Raw genomic sequence first — 15274 nt, 5'->3', positions numbered from 1 at the left:
TCAATAAACGCTCTCTTAAAATATACCATCAACCTCTCCAATGTGTCTGCACAGAACGTGGAGCCTGCCCCACTCCGGAGAAAGACAATTTCTTTGAAAGGAAGCTTTCCTTTCTACTCTGGGCAATTAGCTAAAAGACAAAGGAACCAAGAAGGAATTTCTTAAGGGAAACAGAACTGTAATGGAGGAGAAAAATCACAGAACAGACCAAGGCGCTTGGAAATAATTAGCAGAATAAAGTGATATTCTAATGTCTACATGACAGCATATAAAAAACCACCAAATTCAATGGAAATTAAGTTTATTTCTGGATATACCAACTAAAATATACGCCATATTTATTCAGAATATCATAATCAATGCAAAAATAGAACTCTCTTCTCCCCTGTAAAAGTTAAATACAATACTGTAGGATAGTTACATGATTATTTTAGTCAGGTCTTCAGTATTAGCTTCTCAAAAGAACAAATCTATAGTTATAGACATCCAATTTATCATACAAAATATATACAAAGGCGTAACTGTAGTATAGAAAAAAATGAAGTTACCAAAATATAACTTATGTCATTTACTTTACACAAAGTGGACTCTAGTTAACTTTTCCCAAGAGCTTCACCAATGAGTCGAACGGCGACACTCTTGCCTTCGTCGGTTTGAACAACGAGCAAAGCTTCAAACTTGCCCACAGACCTGGGCTTGAACTGCACAGGCATGTTGATGTAGTGCTGGGCTCTGCAGAGAGAAAGGGGTGTCAACACCAAGGCCACGGCACATGGAGCCCCTCCAGCCTCACGATGCCTGGCGGAGAGCAAACACGGTCAAGTAAGCAGGAGCCAAGAGGCCCAGGGCCTGGTGCTGCATCTGTAGAAGCAGGAGGCCACCGGCCCCCGAAAGGTCAGGGAGCACGTGCCACCAACCGCCCCCGGGGCAGCAGGACCAACATTTACAGGGCTGGTGGGTTTTGCTCCACATTTCATATGAAACCTTCCAAAAGTCTTCTTGAAAATTTATTTCCAGATTCTATCGAGGCAGGTAATGAATGCCCTGTGCTTAAAAGTAGTACATGGGCGGGGGGTTGTTTTTGCTCATAAAACAAGGTCCCAAAAGCTTCAAAAATACACCTTTATTCCCAGGGAATGAGACAAAGGCACTTTCCCACACCTGTGTGATGTCACCAACTTTCTGTCTTAATCATTTTTGAGTGAAACTTTACAGCTTTCAGACTCTCCTCAGAGGGCAGGGGCCCCGCCCTTGATCTCAACCACACGTGTTCAGGATCAGCCATTGGATCTGACCTGTGCTTTTGTTTCCAGCATGTTTCCTGATGAACCCAGCACAGTGGGCTAGAAATTCAGAAAACAGTCTAAGTATTTCAAAGCCCTTTTCCTGCACGTAACTGATAACGCAGAATATACATATTTAAAGTCTGGGTCATTTTCCCCCAATGCATTTACCTCATTTCCCCACATCAAAGTTAAGGTGCCTTTAAAAAAACTGGTACCTTTCGACGGCACTGACAAAGGACAATTTTCTCTTTCATGTTAGCATCTCAATCCTCAGAATGACGTAGTACAATCTGCCAACCTAAGAGGCTTTTTTAACTTATGAATTACTAAAAGCATTAAAATACCCCAAGTAAATCTCTAGAGGATCTCATTATTAACATGGAATAAAGAAACCCATATTTAACTGAGGAAGGGTTTTGAAAAACATATTATGACAAACATGTATCCCCTGCTTTAGATTTACAGACACTGAATAAATGGGGGGTGCAACTTAAAAAGAACCACGGATTCACACAACTCCAGCACCAGCAGTGCGGCGAAGCAGTGACTGTGCTGTTACCAAGAGGGCTTTACGCTCTCTCCACACACATGCACACTCACATACACATGCACACTCCCACCCCCCCACAGCACACACTCACACCCCACACACATGCACACTCACACACACATATACACACGCACACTCACATACACACACCACACACATATAAACACACCGCGCACACACACACACACACACACACACGGGAACACGTAATAGGAAAGCACATAGACACAACACAGAGATCTAGTTCAAAACCTCCTACCATCCAATGACGAATTTTGCAGCAGAGGCCCCAGAGCAAGCAGCAGGAGGTACAGAGGCAGGGCCGGCGGGGTGCCCGGAACCCCCTCACCCCTCATGCCCATGAACCTACAAATTACAGCAACCGTAATTTTTCTTTTTCTTTAACTTAAAACGAGCACTTTGCTGCTCCCTGGCTTCCCTCTGAAGGACACAGCAGGGCCTGGCCGCTCAGCCGCAGGGGCTGGCTCACCAGGACCTGCATGCGCTGCTGTGAGCCCAGCAGACGGGGCCTTAGCTGCAATGTCTCAGCAGAGATTAGACTTGAACAAAGTTAACAGAGGATGCTTTCGGGGGTAAGTGGAAACACAACAAATTCTTCTTAAAAAGACATGAGAAAGAGATGATCACCTAGAGCCCAAGACAGAACCTTTACCAAAAAACTGCTCATTAATGCTCCTTTTCCATTAGCTCCTTCACATCTACCGCTTTCCGTGGATGACATAAACCTGCCCAACACACACCCTCCCCCAGCACCTCCACCTAAGGCAAAACCCCCAGGACGTGCGGGGCTCCCGCCTACTGATCTGCAGTCAGCTGACAGTCCCCACCGCACGAGGACAGCCCGGGAGAGGGGCCTCCTGGGAGGGCGTACCCGAGGTGACGGAAGCCGCGCTACTACTTGGGGAGTGGGGTTCACGGGTCCCAGGGCAAGCGGCCCCTGAGGAAGAGACCGTGACCACAGGGGACAGGGAGGGGCTCCCCAGGAGCCTCGGCACAGACTGTCTACCCGCCACAGACTGTCTACCCGCCGAGGCCAGCCTCGCCATACCGGCCCCCTACAGCTCATGAGCCCGTCCAGGGTCCAACAGTCTCGTTCTCGGGACAGGTACAAAGCCCTCCGCGCCTGCACTGACAGCAGCCCCTGCCTCAGTTTGCGGAAGAATTCTCAGGTGAGCTCCACTTTAGGAGAGTGGACACTGAAGAGAGCTGACAAACCGCTACTTCTCCGAAATAGAAAGAAGTCATTCTTACATATGAAAAAACCAGCTTTCCCACCTTCCTTTACGTAAGACTTAAGCCTACGGACATGTCATGAGAGAAGACTTTTCTACGACTTAGAGTTTACTTCACCTTGTTGAACAGATCAAAGTTACTGCTTTGCACGCATGGTTTTCTTATTCATATTTCATCAAGTTTACACTGAGTTGCTAATTATTAAAGTTGATGCTGGAATCTGTAACATTATATATTTATCCTAAGTTCCATAATGAAATGCATCAGAATAACTTTACCTGCCACCAATAAAGTATAAAATTACCTTATTTAAATTTCTTTTCAAAGTATAAAAAGTTAAAAACATTTTAAAATAATATGTTTGAAGAGTATAAGCAAACAAAATGTATCTTGTGATGCTATTTTAAATGCTAGCTTATGTAAACTGCCCGAATTTTGCTTAATTACAAAATAGTTTCTCATGTTTCTAAGTTCTCTTAGATGTTGTGACATGACCTAGGCTGCAGAGAAAAGCACTGAGTGTCTAATTCAGGACAGCTTAAAATGTTCTAGCACTGGAATGGCAAGTCACCAAGTTCAACTCTATAAAAATGTCTACTTTTAGATTACTAGAATGAACACATTTTATATTTTAAAATTGGTTTTTAGACAAGTTGAAACTAAGCAAAACGCCATCTCATTTATAAAGGTTCCTTGTTAGGAATGCTTTAAGCATCACGCCTGTCATGTCAACAGCACTGCAGGGAGCTGTGCGTGATGATGAGGAGGAAGTGCTGCTGGGACACGAGATGGGCACCCAGGTGCACGAGGAAGGAGGACACTACCCGCTGGTCACGGGGTAGGAGGAGGAAACTGAAGGTGGCAATTATGAAAATACTCTGACATGTTAACTGCCAAAATTACATTTCAATTTAGGTCCTGTGGTCTCCTGTGAAGGTCTAACAGCTCACTGGTGACCACAAACTGCCTGTGGGCCTCACTCAGCTGGCTGGTTCCTACAGCCCTGCTAGGCCAGAGGCTGCCGCATGTAATGCTATTGGGATCGAACACAAACAGGTTCTTTTTCTACAAAGGATCAAGAAGGAGCTGATTTACAAATTTCAGCTAAAATATAATTCAATTTTTAAAAATCTGTGAAAGCAAATTAAGCAAAGAACATAACATCAGAAGAGAATTTGAAACTACAGTGTATTTAATGATGAAAGCTGGAAAAGGAATGTTTATCTCCAGGTAAGTTGACTGCATCATCCTTCAGCCATAAAATGGGCAAGTGACATAAAGCCAAGTAATATAACAAGTTATTGTAAGTAATGAGTCCTTACCAAAACTGTAGATGAGCTGAATGCAAACAGTGTTTTTTAAAAAGCTGCTAGGCTCTTCAAGGGATTTTTTTTTAAATCTGAAGGTTTCTTGAACTTCTTTTAAAAAGACTTTTTTAAAGATAAAAGCTCCTTGAAACAAAAATCTGAAACCCGTCCAGTAAGCTGTGACAGGTATACACTGGTCTACACATAAGTATTCCACCCCCTCTGCTTCACGTTTAAAGACACACACCTGCAAAACGCTGACCAAGCTCAGGGATGTGAACGAGACACAGAGTAAACGGGAAGCAGAGTTAATAAGGCCGTTATGATAAAGTTCAAATTCAGATAATAACGGTGTTCAGGACAGATCACTTACTCAGTATCAATTTGTACTCTGTTACTAAAAAGTGTCACAATTGGGAATTTAAACCACCTATTTTTAAATAGGTGAATTGTTTCTGCAGCTCTGCCTCAGTTCAGCAGAGCCAACCTACTCTACTGACTGTGGAATGTCGCCAGTCTCAGGCCGTCATGGGAGGGACCCACAGACAAGAGCTCAGGGCAGAAAAGCAGGAAAGCTCAGCCTTAGGAGTGCTGTAAACCCAGGCCCCCCTCATCCATGTTCTCACTGAAGGGACTGGCTGGGAAAGCACCGACAGAAACCGTGATGCTCTACCGACATTGTGGGTCCTGCTGGGGCTCCCCAGGACCACCTCTCACATACTCCTGTAACGAGTCCAGGCTGCCAGTGGCTTTTCATCTCCATTTCACAAATTAGGAAACTGAGGCTCAGAGAAGTTAAGTCCATGGTAGCTTTCTAGGTATATTCATTGCTGACTCTGCACAACTCGTGCCTTTAGGTTGGGCTCCTGAGAGGCAGGTTTCATAGCACATGGGATGGGGGAGGGGGGACGAGAAGGGGAAGAAAGGACGAGAGGTGGAGAGAACGGTCCCCACGACTCATCTTCCAGTATCTGGAGGTAAGTGTAAGCTTCTGAGTCAGTGCTCCTGGGCTAGCAACTCAGAGACAGCCCTTGAATGCCTGCAAGTGGGCCAAGTTTTCACAAAATATAACATGTTTCTGGGACAGCCTCTTGATGCTAAAATGAAAGATCTTATAATAACTAAATTGTTTAATTAAAGATTCAAAGATGAAGATAAAATTATTTTTCAGTATTAAGTGCAACAGAACTCTACTGTTAAAATTCTAAATAACAGTGACAACCCAGTTTGAGATTTCAGCCTTTATGTACATCATATGGAAAAGAAAATTAGCAAGACCCTAAAACAATTAACAAAATGGCAGTAAGTACATACCTATCAATAATTACTTTACATGTAAATGGATTCAATGCTCCAGTCAAAAGAGCAGCTGAATGGATATAAAAACAAGGCCCGTATATATGCTGCTACAAAAGTCACTTAAGATCTAAAGACACTCATAGACTGACAGTGAGAGGATGGAAAAAGGTATTATATGGAAGCAACCCAAGTGCCCATCAACAGATGAACGGATAAAGACGTGGTGTAGATACACAGTGGAATACTACTCAGCCATAAAGAAGAGTGAAATCTTGCCATTTGCAATAACATGAATGGACCTGGAGGATATTATGCTAAGTGAAATAAGTCAGAGAGAGACAAATACTGTATGATTTCACTTCCATGTGGAATCTAAAAAACAAAACAAATGAACAAACATAACAAAACAGAAATAGAGTCATAGATACAAAGACAAAACAGGTGGTTGCCAGAGGGGATGGGGGTAGGAGGAAGAAAGAAATAGGTGAGGGAGATTAAGAGATACAAACGTCCACAGTTCCAAAATAAATGAATCACACGTATGAAATGTACAGCGTGGGGAATATAGTCAATAACTATGTAATATCTTTGTGTGGTAATGTATCATCCTAGATTTAGTGTGGTGATCAGTTTCAAACGTATAGAAATAAAAACATATAGAAATACAGGAATTAACAGTGTTGTAGGTCAATTATACTTCAAAAACAAATGCATAGAAAAGATCAGATTTGTGGTTACCAGAGGCAGGGGGTTGGGGGAGGGAGAACTGGATGATGAGACAGTCAAAAAGTACAAACTTCCAGTTGTAAGGTTAAGTACGTACCAGGGATGTGATGTACAACACGATAAATATACTGAACATGTTGTACATTATATATGAAAGTTGTTAAGAGAATAAATCCTAACAGTTCACATCGCAGGAAAAAAAAATTTTTCTATGTCTTTAATTTTGTATCTATATGAGATGATGGTGTTCACAAAACTTATTGTGATAATCATTTCATCATGTATGTAAGTCAAATCATTATGCTGTATACCTCAAACTTACACAGTGCTGTATGCCAATTATGTCAATAAAACTGAAAGAATATATATACATACATACACCTTAAAAATAAATAAAAACAAACACATTTTAAAAAAAAGAAAATAAGCAAGGATGACAAGAAAATGTAGCCCTGATTTAAGAACAATACAGGGTTATTTGAAGAATGACAACTGGAAAATAGGATAATAAAATTTTCCCAATTAATCTGGGAAGGTTTTTGTCCTAATTAGTTAAAATTTAAATCCCTGATTCTCAGTGTAGTGAAAATAACATGTGACACAGAAATCACTCTAAAGTTAATCACAAGATAATTAAGGTTCTATGTAAGTATATGGCTGTCAAAATACTGGGAAACAGGAGTCACGCACTACTGGGAAACAGGAGTCACGCACTAAGTCCAAACACTGCGCAAGTTTGAGTTGCTACTCGCCACACGTACCCACAGGTCACGGACTGTTTCCCTAGCAGGTTCCTTGTCTCCTTCACCACGTGGTTGGTGCTCAGTGGTGTTGGTGAGGAGGATGAGGGGTTGCAACAGAGAGAGACCTCACAGCCCTAACCCCCAAGAGCAATCTCAGGCTCCTGAACACAAAGACCTGCACTAGGATGAGAACATTTTGATTTATGATAAACTCACCTCAAAGAATATTTTGAATGTTTGACGTAGAAAGGTTCTCTGGGACTTAAAAACTTGAGCTGGAATTTAATATGAAACATTTTATGAAGTTATACAAGTTAGATATTTGTGCATACTTAAATCAACATACCGTATAGCCACAAAATGAGGTAAAACGATAAATGCTCATGAAAACACTTAGGGGAAGTTTAATGAGTTTATTCTAGTTCTAACTGGAGTAAATGTTATCCAGAAGTATGTTGGTGTGATAGTACAGAAGAAAACAAGAGGAAAATTAAAAAATGAAAATATGAAAACAAATACTAAATAATTTTCAATTTTCAGGTAAAGGATCATGAAATTCCCTTGAGTTTCTTTTCAAATAACAGTATTAAGGCATTTTAAAACTTAACTATTATAACTTAATCTATAAAACAAGCTTCTAATTATCAGGAAAATGTTTATCAAATAGTAGAATACACTTACTTTTCCAAAACCCACAGCAAGATTTCCAACTTACCAAGTGTGTAATAAAAGAATTATTTCGCAAATTGACTTTCAACGTCCTTGACTCCCCAACTCTCGTTGGCAGAAACCGATACACATCTTCTGGGGCATAAACTCCACGGTGGGTGAGGTCACGCTGCCTGCTATGGAGATAGGTCTGAAGGTTAACTATTTAAAATCCATAGTAACTTAAACTATTTGTATATATTACATTATGAAGTGTGGCTTTGTTTTCTCCCGCAACTCAGTTAAAGCAGCTCTGTAAAGGCGACTGACTAATGTGTGTTAAGACAAACTGCTGGCGGCAGGAAGTGTCCAGGGGTGCGGGGAAGCAGCTGAGACAGCAGCAGCGCTTCCTCCTCCCTGAGAGGAACTTAACATATTTTCCTTACAAGCACCTTCCTCCACAACTAAGTTAGACCTAAATGTTAGTTAACTAAAGATTATAAGAAACATTTTCATGTAAGTCAGAAAGAAAAAGACAAATACCATATGATATCACTTATATGTGGAATCTAAAATACGACACAAATGATCATATCTAAGAAACAGAAACAGACTCATGGACATAGAGAACAGACTGGAGGTTGCCAAGAGGGAGGGGGGTGGGGGAAGATGGAGTGGGAGGTTGGGGTTAGCAGATGTAAGCTTTTATAGAGACAATGGATAAACAACAAGGTCCTACTGTATAGCACAGGGAACTATATTCAATATCCTGTAATAAACCATAATGGAGAAGAATATTAAAAAAAGAATGTATATATATGTATAACTGAATTGCTTTGCTGTGCAGCAGGAATTAATACAACACTGTAAATCAACTATACTTCAATTTAAAAAAAGTTAAAAAAAAGAAACATATCCCTGAAAAAAAAATTTTTTTTTTCATTAGGTAAAACATTTATATACTATCATTAAAGCTTTGTAAGCTGCTGGTATAACATACATTTTTCGAAGTTTTTAAGAATCTACTTTCATACACTGTGTTTTGGAATGTAAATTGGAACAGCTACTTTGGGAACATTCTTTGGCAGTTTAAGGTTAAATAAATTTCTACCGTATGACCCAGCAATTCTACTCTTAGATATTTTTACCCAAAAGAAATGAAAAAATATGTCCACAGAAATACACATATAATAATATTCACTGCACCTTCATTCACAAGGGCTCCAAGTCAGAAGCCACCAAATGCTAAAAGGAAAATGAAACAATCGTGATGTGCTCCTATGATGGGGCACGAGAACTCAACAACAAAAGGAACAAACCATAGGTACACTCACCAACACAGATGATCCCGAAATCACTACGTTAAGTGAAAGCCAGACACAACTTGAGTGCACATGTGCATGAAATTCCACAAAACTATGGCAACACACAGGAACAGAACAAATCCTGGGTGAGGGTGTGGGTGGCTGCAGAGAGGCATGCATGTGAGGACGCTCCAGGAGAGAGAAACGGTCTCTACCTGGCTGCAGTGGGGGTGACGTACGTCAATCACAGGTAAGCCACTGGGCATTTTACCGAATGTAATTATACCTCAATAAAGCCCTGGGAAAAATTCATGAGAATGACAGAAACAACATACCCAGGTATGAGAGCAGACGCCTCTGATACAGGTTGTCTTCGGGGCTTAAGTAAATTATCTATTTTAATGAGGCTATTTGTGGAAATGCGTGGATTTTCAAGCTCACGTTCTGCTTTGACACTCTGTATAAAAAAATCACAGGGTGGAGGAGGAGAAATAAACATGTGGACACTTACCTATTTGAATTCTACTACTTCCTTCCTAATTTTTAAAAAGGAGATTTAAGATTTCTAAATTCCTTTAATCACAAAATGCTTTATCTTGCACTGTTTCTTTCTCTCTCTCTTTCTCACACACACACACAAACACACAATCTTACCTAATTAAGGCAAACAAATTTCATAGAGCCAATCAATAAAGACACGTAAGAAAACTAAGATGATAAGAATCTATAACAGAATTAATGGGATAACAATAATACCAAAAACAACAGGCCAGTTTTTCATGTCAGTTTCCCTTGGTGTCTTTAAAAAAACACACCCAATAATTTACTTAAATTCAGTGTAACACTCACGTGTCCAGAGAGCTGGAATCTCAAGGTGTGCTTCAGGTGAGGCTCTTTAAGAGGGTGACACTCAACGTCCCAAAACTGGGCATAGTCCCCTCTATCTCTGGGCAAAAACGTGATGGAGACCTACAAACAACACATCCAGGAGAGAAATTCAGACACGGAACCTTACACACATGCAGTTAGATTACCAATTCAAAGTGTGGTATGAAAAAATTGAAGGGAAAAATGTCTTTGCTTTGGCTAATTCTGCCACTAATCAGATCCAAGTATACTTTTCTTTAAGGCTTTAAGTAACATATTCCTCAAAATGTAAATTTTTTAATTAAAAAAAGTTATTAATTACTGTAGCTCTGTAGTACAGTCTCAAGTCAGGAAGCCTGACTGCTCCAGCTCCATCTTTCTTTCTCAAGACTGCTTTGGCTATCTGGGGTCTTTTGTGTTTCCAATCAAATTTAAAAATTTTTTGTACTAGTTCTGTGAAAAATGCCATTGTTATTTTGATAGGGATTGCACTGAATCTATAGATTGCCTTGGGTAGTATGGTCATTTTAATAATATTAATTCTTCCAATCCAAGAACACAGTACATCTGTTGTCATCTTTAATTTCTTTCATCAGTGTCTTACAGTTTTCTGAGTGCAGGTCTTTTGCCTCCTTAGGTAGGTTTATTCCTAAGTATTTTATTCTTCTTGATGCAATGGTAAATGGGATTGTTTCCTTTTCCCTTTCTGATAGTTTGTTGTTACTGTACAGAAATGTAACAGATTTCTGTATGTTAATTTTGTATCCTGCAACTTTAGCAAATTCATTAATAAGTTCTAGTTTTCTGGTATAGAAAATCTTCAGGATTTTCTAAGCATAGTATCGTATCATATGGAAACAGTGAGTTTTACTTCTTTTCCAATTTGGATCCATTTTATCTCTCTTTCTTCTCTGATTACCGTGGCTAGGACTTCCAAAACTATGTTGAATAATAGTAGCGAGAGTGGACATTCTTGTCTTGTTTCTGACCTAAGAGGGAATGCTTTCAACTTTTCACCGTTGAGTAAGATGTTACCTGTGGGTTTGTCAAATACGGCATTTATAATGTTGAGGTATGTTCCCACTTTCTGAAGAGTTTTAAATCATAAACGGATGTTGAATTTTATCAAAAGCTTTTTCTACATCTATTGAGATGATCATATATATTTTTTGTTTTTAATTAATTGATTGATCAATTAATTATTTTGGCTGCTTTGGGTCTTCGTTGCTGTGCGCAGGCTTTCTCTAGTTGCGGCGAGCAGGGGCTACTCTTTGTTGTGGTGCACGGGCTTCTCATTGCGGTTGCTTCTCTTGTTGCGGAGCACAGGCTCTAGGCACGTGGGCTTCAGTAGTTGTGGCGCACAGGCTTAGTTAGTTGCTCCACGGCATGTGGGATCTTCCCAGACCCGGGATCAAACCCGTGTCCCCTGCAATGGCAGGCGGATTCTTAACCACTGCGCTGCCAGGGAAGTCCCTGATCATATGGTTTTTATTCTTCAATGTGTTGATGTGGTGTATCACACTGACTGATTTACAGATATTGAAAAATCCTTGCATCCCTGGGATAAATCCCACTTGATCATGGTGTATGATCCTTTTAATGTATTGTTGGATTCAGTTTGCTAGTACTTTTTTGAGGATTTTTGCATCCATGTTCACCAGTGATATTAGTCTGTAATTTTCTTCTTTGTGTGATATCTTTGCCTGGTTTTGATAACAGGGTGATGATGGCCTCATAGAATGAATTACAAAGTGTTCTTTCCTCTGCAATTTTTTGGAATAGTTTGAGAGGGAGAGGTCTTAACTCTTCTCTAAATGTTTGGTAGAATTCACTATACCACAAAGCTACAGTAATCAAAAACAGCATGGTACTGGCTCCAAAACAGACACATAGATTTATGGAACAGGACAAAAAGCTCAGAAATAAAACCACCCATCTATGGTCAATTATCTACAACAAAGGAGGTAAGAGTATAAAATGGAGAAAGGACAGTCTCCTCAGTAAGTGGTTCTGGGAAAACTGGACAGCTACATGTAAGAGAATGAAATTGGAACATTCTTTAACACCATATACAAAAATAAACTCAAGATGGATTAAAGACCAGAAACCATAAAACTGCTACAGGAAAACAAAGGCAGAACACTCTTTGACATTAATCATAGCAGTACTTTTTTTGGATCTGTCTCCTAAGGTAAAGGAAATAAAAGCAAAAATAAACAAATAGGACCTAATTAAACTTAAAAGCTTTTGCACAGCAAAGGAAACTATCAACAAAATGAAAAGACAACCTACTAAAGGGAGAAAATATTTGCAAATGATATGACCAGTAAGGAGTTAATATCCAACATATATAAAAACCTCACACAACTCAACATCAAAAAAATCAAACAACTGATTAAAAAATGGGCAGAAGAACTGAATAGACATTTATTCAAAGAGGAAATGCAGATGGCCAACAGGCACATGAAAAGATGCTCAACATCACTAATCACCAGGGAAATGCAAATCAAAACCACAATGAGATATCACCTCACACCTGTTAGAATGGCTATCATCAAAAAAAGAACACAAATAACAAATATTGGCGAGAATGTAGAGAAAAGGAAACCCTAGTACACTGTTGGTGGAAATGTAAACTAGTGCAGCCACTATGGAGAAAAGTATGGAGGTTTCTCAAAAAACTAAAAATAGAACTGCCATATGATGCAGTGATTCCACTCCTGAGTATTTACCCAAAAAATTAAAAACTAAAAACACTAATTTGAAAAGATACATGCACCCCAATGTTCACAGAAGCACTACTTACAATTGCCAAGACATGGAAGGAACGTAAGTGTCCATCAATAGACGAATGGATAGAGAAGATGTAGTAATATACATGTGTGTGTGTATGTGTATATATATATATGTGTATATATATATATGTGTATATATACACACACATACATATACACACAATGGAATATTACTCATCCATGAAAAAGAATAAAATCATGCCATTTGTAGCAACATGGATTTGGAAAGCATTGTACTAAGTGAAAAAAGTCAGAGAAAGAAAGACAAATACTGTATGATATCACTTATCTATGGAATCTAAAAAATGCAACAAATAAAAAATAAGCAGACTCACAGATGTAGGCAACAAACTAGTGGTTACCAGTGGGGAAAAGGAAGCAGGGAGGGGCAACATAGGGGTAGTGGATTAAGAGGTACTAACTCTTTAGGTATAAATAAGCTACAAGGATATATTGTACAACATGGGGAATATAGCCAATATTGCACAATAACAAATGGAGTATAACCTTTAAAAATTGTGAATCATTATATTGTACACCTGTAACATATGCTATTGTACAACAATATTTCAAAAAATAGAAATAAAATGTTAAAATAATGCAAACTCTTAAAAAAAAGTTATTAAAAAATTCTAGAGTACAAGACCTAAATGAGGAAGGTCTGACACCCCCCAAAATACAATGCAGACTTCCATGGAAATGCTTATGGGACCCACTGCTGGCCAAGTGGTGAAGGACTAAGGCCTCACACCTCACTGACTGCAGGGGACGAGAGGGTCCACAGGAAGGAAGGGGTGGGTGTGGGAGCAGAGGCAGAGGAGCCAGGATGCTGTGCCCACCAGAGCAGCTCTTACCCTAACTCACTTCAGAACATCACCCCGACCACACAGCTCCAAGTCAAACACACGAAATCTTTGTGTGCAGCATGTCAAAGGTCAACAATGAGGAAGTTGAAGTATTTTAAAACAGTACTTTATAAATTTTACCAGCGTTAAGAGCTTTTTAATTAAATGTTTAGTGTTAAAAATACTGATTCCTAGTTAGGGTAACAATAAATCAGTATCTTTGAGTCTGGACTTAACATTAAAATGCTTCATTGACCTAATTTCTGTGGACACGGAATCTAAGAAACAACTGGGCCTGCAGGCTGGGAGCACAGAGGCAGGAGCTACCGGGGTGGGGGACATGGATGACAGGGCAATGGGAGGATTCAGAAAGGATGGATACAACCATGCCCTGAATGGTGCAAGCACACAACCATCTGGAGCCACTGGAACCACAGCACCACACTTCCTACAAACCCCACTTACACTTCCTCTAACACCAATGAATAAAAAACAGAGGAGGGAAAACCCACTACTACTGCATGTTCTACAACAAGCCCTAACATGCCTTAGGCTCATTTAGTCTCATCTCACACTGACCAACGTTTCACACAATTATGGTGTCTCAGTCATAACGAACTAATTGTTTTTTCCTTCTGGATCAGTACTCTATACAACCACAATTGTGCTCTTTGGTAATACTTCCCTAAAGGGTCCCAGAGGGATGTGCTGTGCACATAGATTAAGTATCCAGACCTAGAGTGCATTTGAGAGATGTGATCTGACAATGTGGTGAGCAGAGACTTCAGTCCAGGATACACAGTGACGCACAAAACAAAAACCAGAGACCTCACGGAGGTTACATTTCCATGTCAACTATTATAAGAGGAGAAATTCCTGGGAGACAATCTAGTCCTCATTTTTCTTTTTTTTTTTTACAGCTTTGTTCACATACCACATAATTCACCCATTTTAGGTGTAGTCAGTGGTTTTTAGTGTATCTCCAGAACTGTGCAACCATGCCCACAATCTAATTTAAAATACTCACAACAATCCCAAAAGAAATCCCATGCCATGAGCAGTTGCCCACCATTCTCCACCCTCACTCCCAGCCCCAGCAACCACTAATCTACTTTCTGCCTCTACAGATTTACCATTTTAGATTATTTCCCATAAATTGAACCTTACAATATCTGGCCTTTTGTCGTTTCAATTGGCATGTTCATCCACGTGATAGCATGTTATTAGTACTTCATTCCTTTTATTGCCAAATAAAATTTCATTGTATGGACACACCACATTTTGCTTATCAGTCGATAGACACTTGGGTTATTTCTACCTTTTAGAGCTATTGTAAACAAGGCTGCTATGAACATTTGTGTACAAGTTTGAACACTGGTTTTGAATTTTTTTGAGTATTTATCCAGAAGTGTGATTGTTGGACCATATGGTAACTCTACCTTTAACTTGCTGAGGAACTGTCAAACTGGTTTCACTGTGGCTGCACCCTTTTCCATTCCCACCAGCAGTGTATGAGGGTTCCAATTTCCCCACATCCTTGTCAACACTTGATATTACTATTATTATTATTTTAAAATCACAGTCATCCTAGTGAGTATGAAGTGATCTCACTGTGGTTTTGATTTGTATTTCCCCAATGACTAGTGATTC

The 15274-nt window shown here is 39.8% G+C and overlaps 1 protein-coding gene across 2 annotated transcripts in view; it reads right to left on the bottom strand.

The window, feature by feature from the left end:
* Positions 1-335: 335 nt before the first annotated feature.
* CEP192 (centrosomal protein 192) overlaps positions 336-15274 on the bottom strand; it is a 94358-nt gene continuing 79419 nt past the window's right edge. Inside the window, exons 39-43 of one of the 2 annotated variants that reach the window (XM_082853458.1) lie at positions 9967-10086; positions 9453-9574; positions 7881-8010; positions 7382-7440; positions 336-732 (exon numbers count right to left, since the gene is read on the bottom strand). In XM_082853458.1, coding sequence (XP_082709584.1) covers positions 594-732; positions 7382-7440; positions 7881-8010; positions 9453-9574; positions 9967-10086 — 570 coding nt within the window. In that variant the 3' untranslated portion in view covers positions 336-593. The remainder of the gene's footprint in view (positions 733-7381; positions 7441-7880; positions 8011-9452; positions 9575-9966; positions 10087-15274) is intronic. The other variant, XM_082853457.1, reaches the window with a different exon arrangement.

The sequence above is a fragment of the Leucopleurus acutus genome, assembly GCF_964270905.1.
Source record: "Leucopleurus acutus genome assembly, chromosome: 13".
In the NCBI taxonomy this organism is placed as follows: Eukaryota; Metazoa; Chordata; class Mammalia; order Artiodactyla; family Delphinidae; genus Leucopleurus; species Leucopleurus acutus.
The sequence above is the reverse complement of the archived record's forward strand: the minus strand, read 5'-3'. Positions and strand labels throughout refer to the sequence as shown.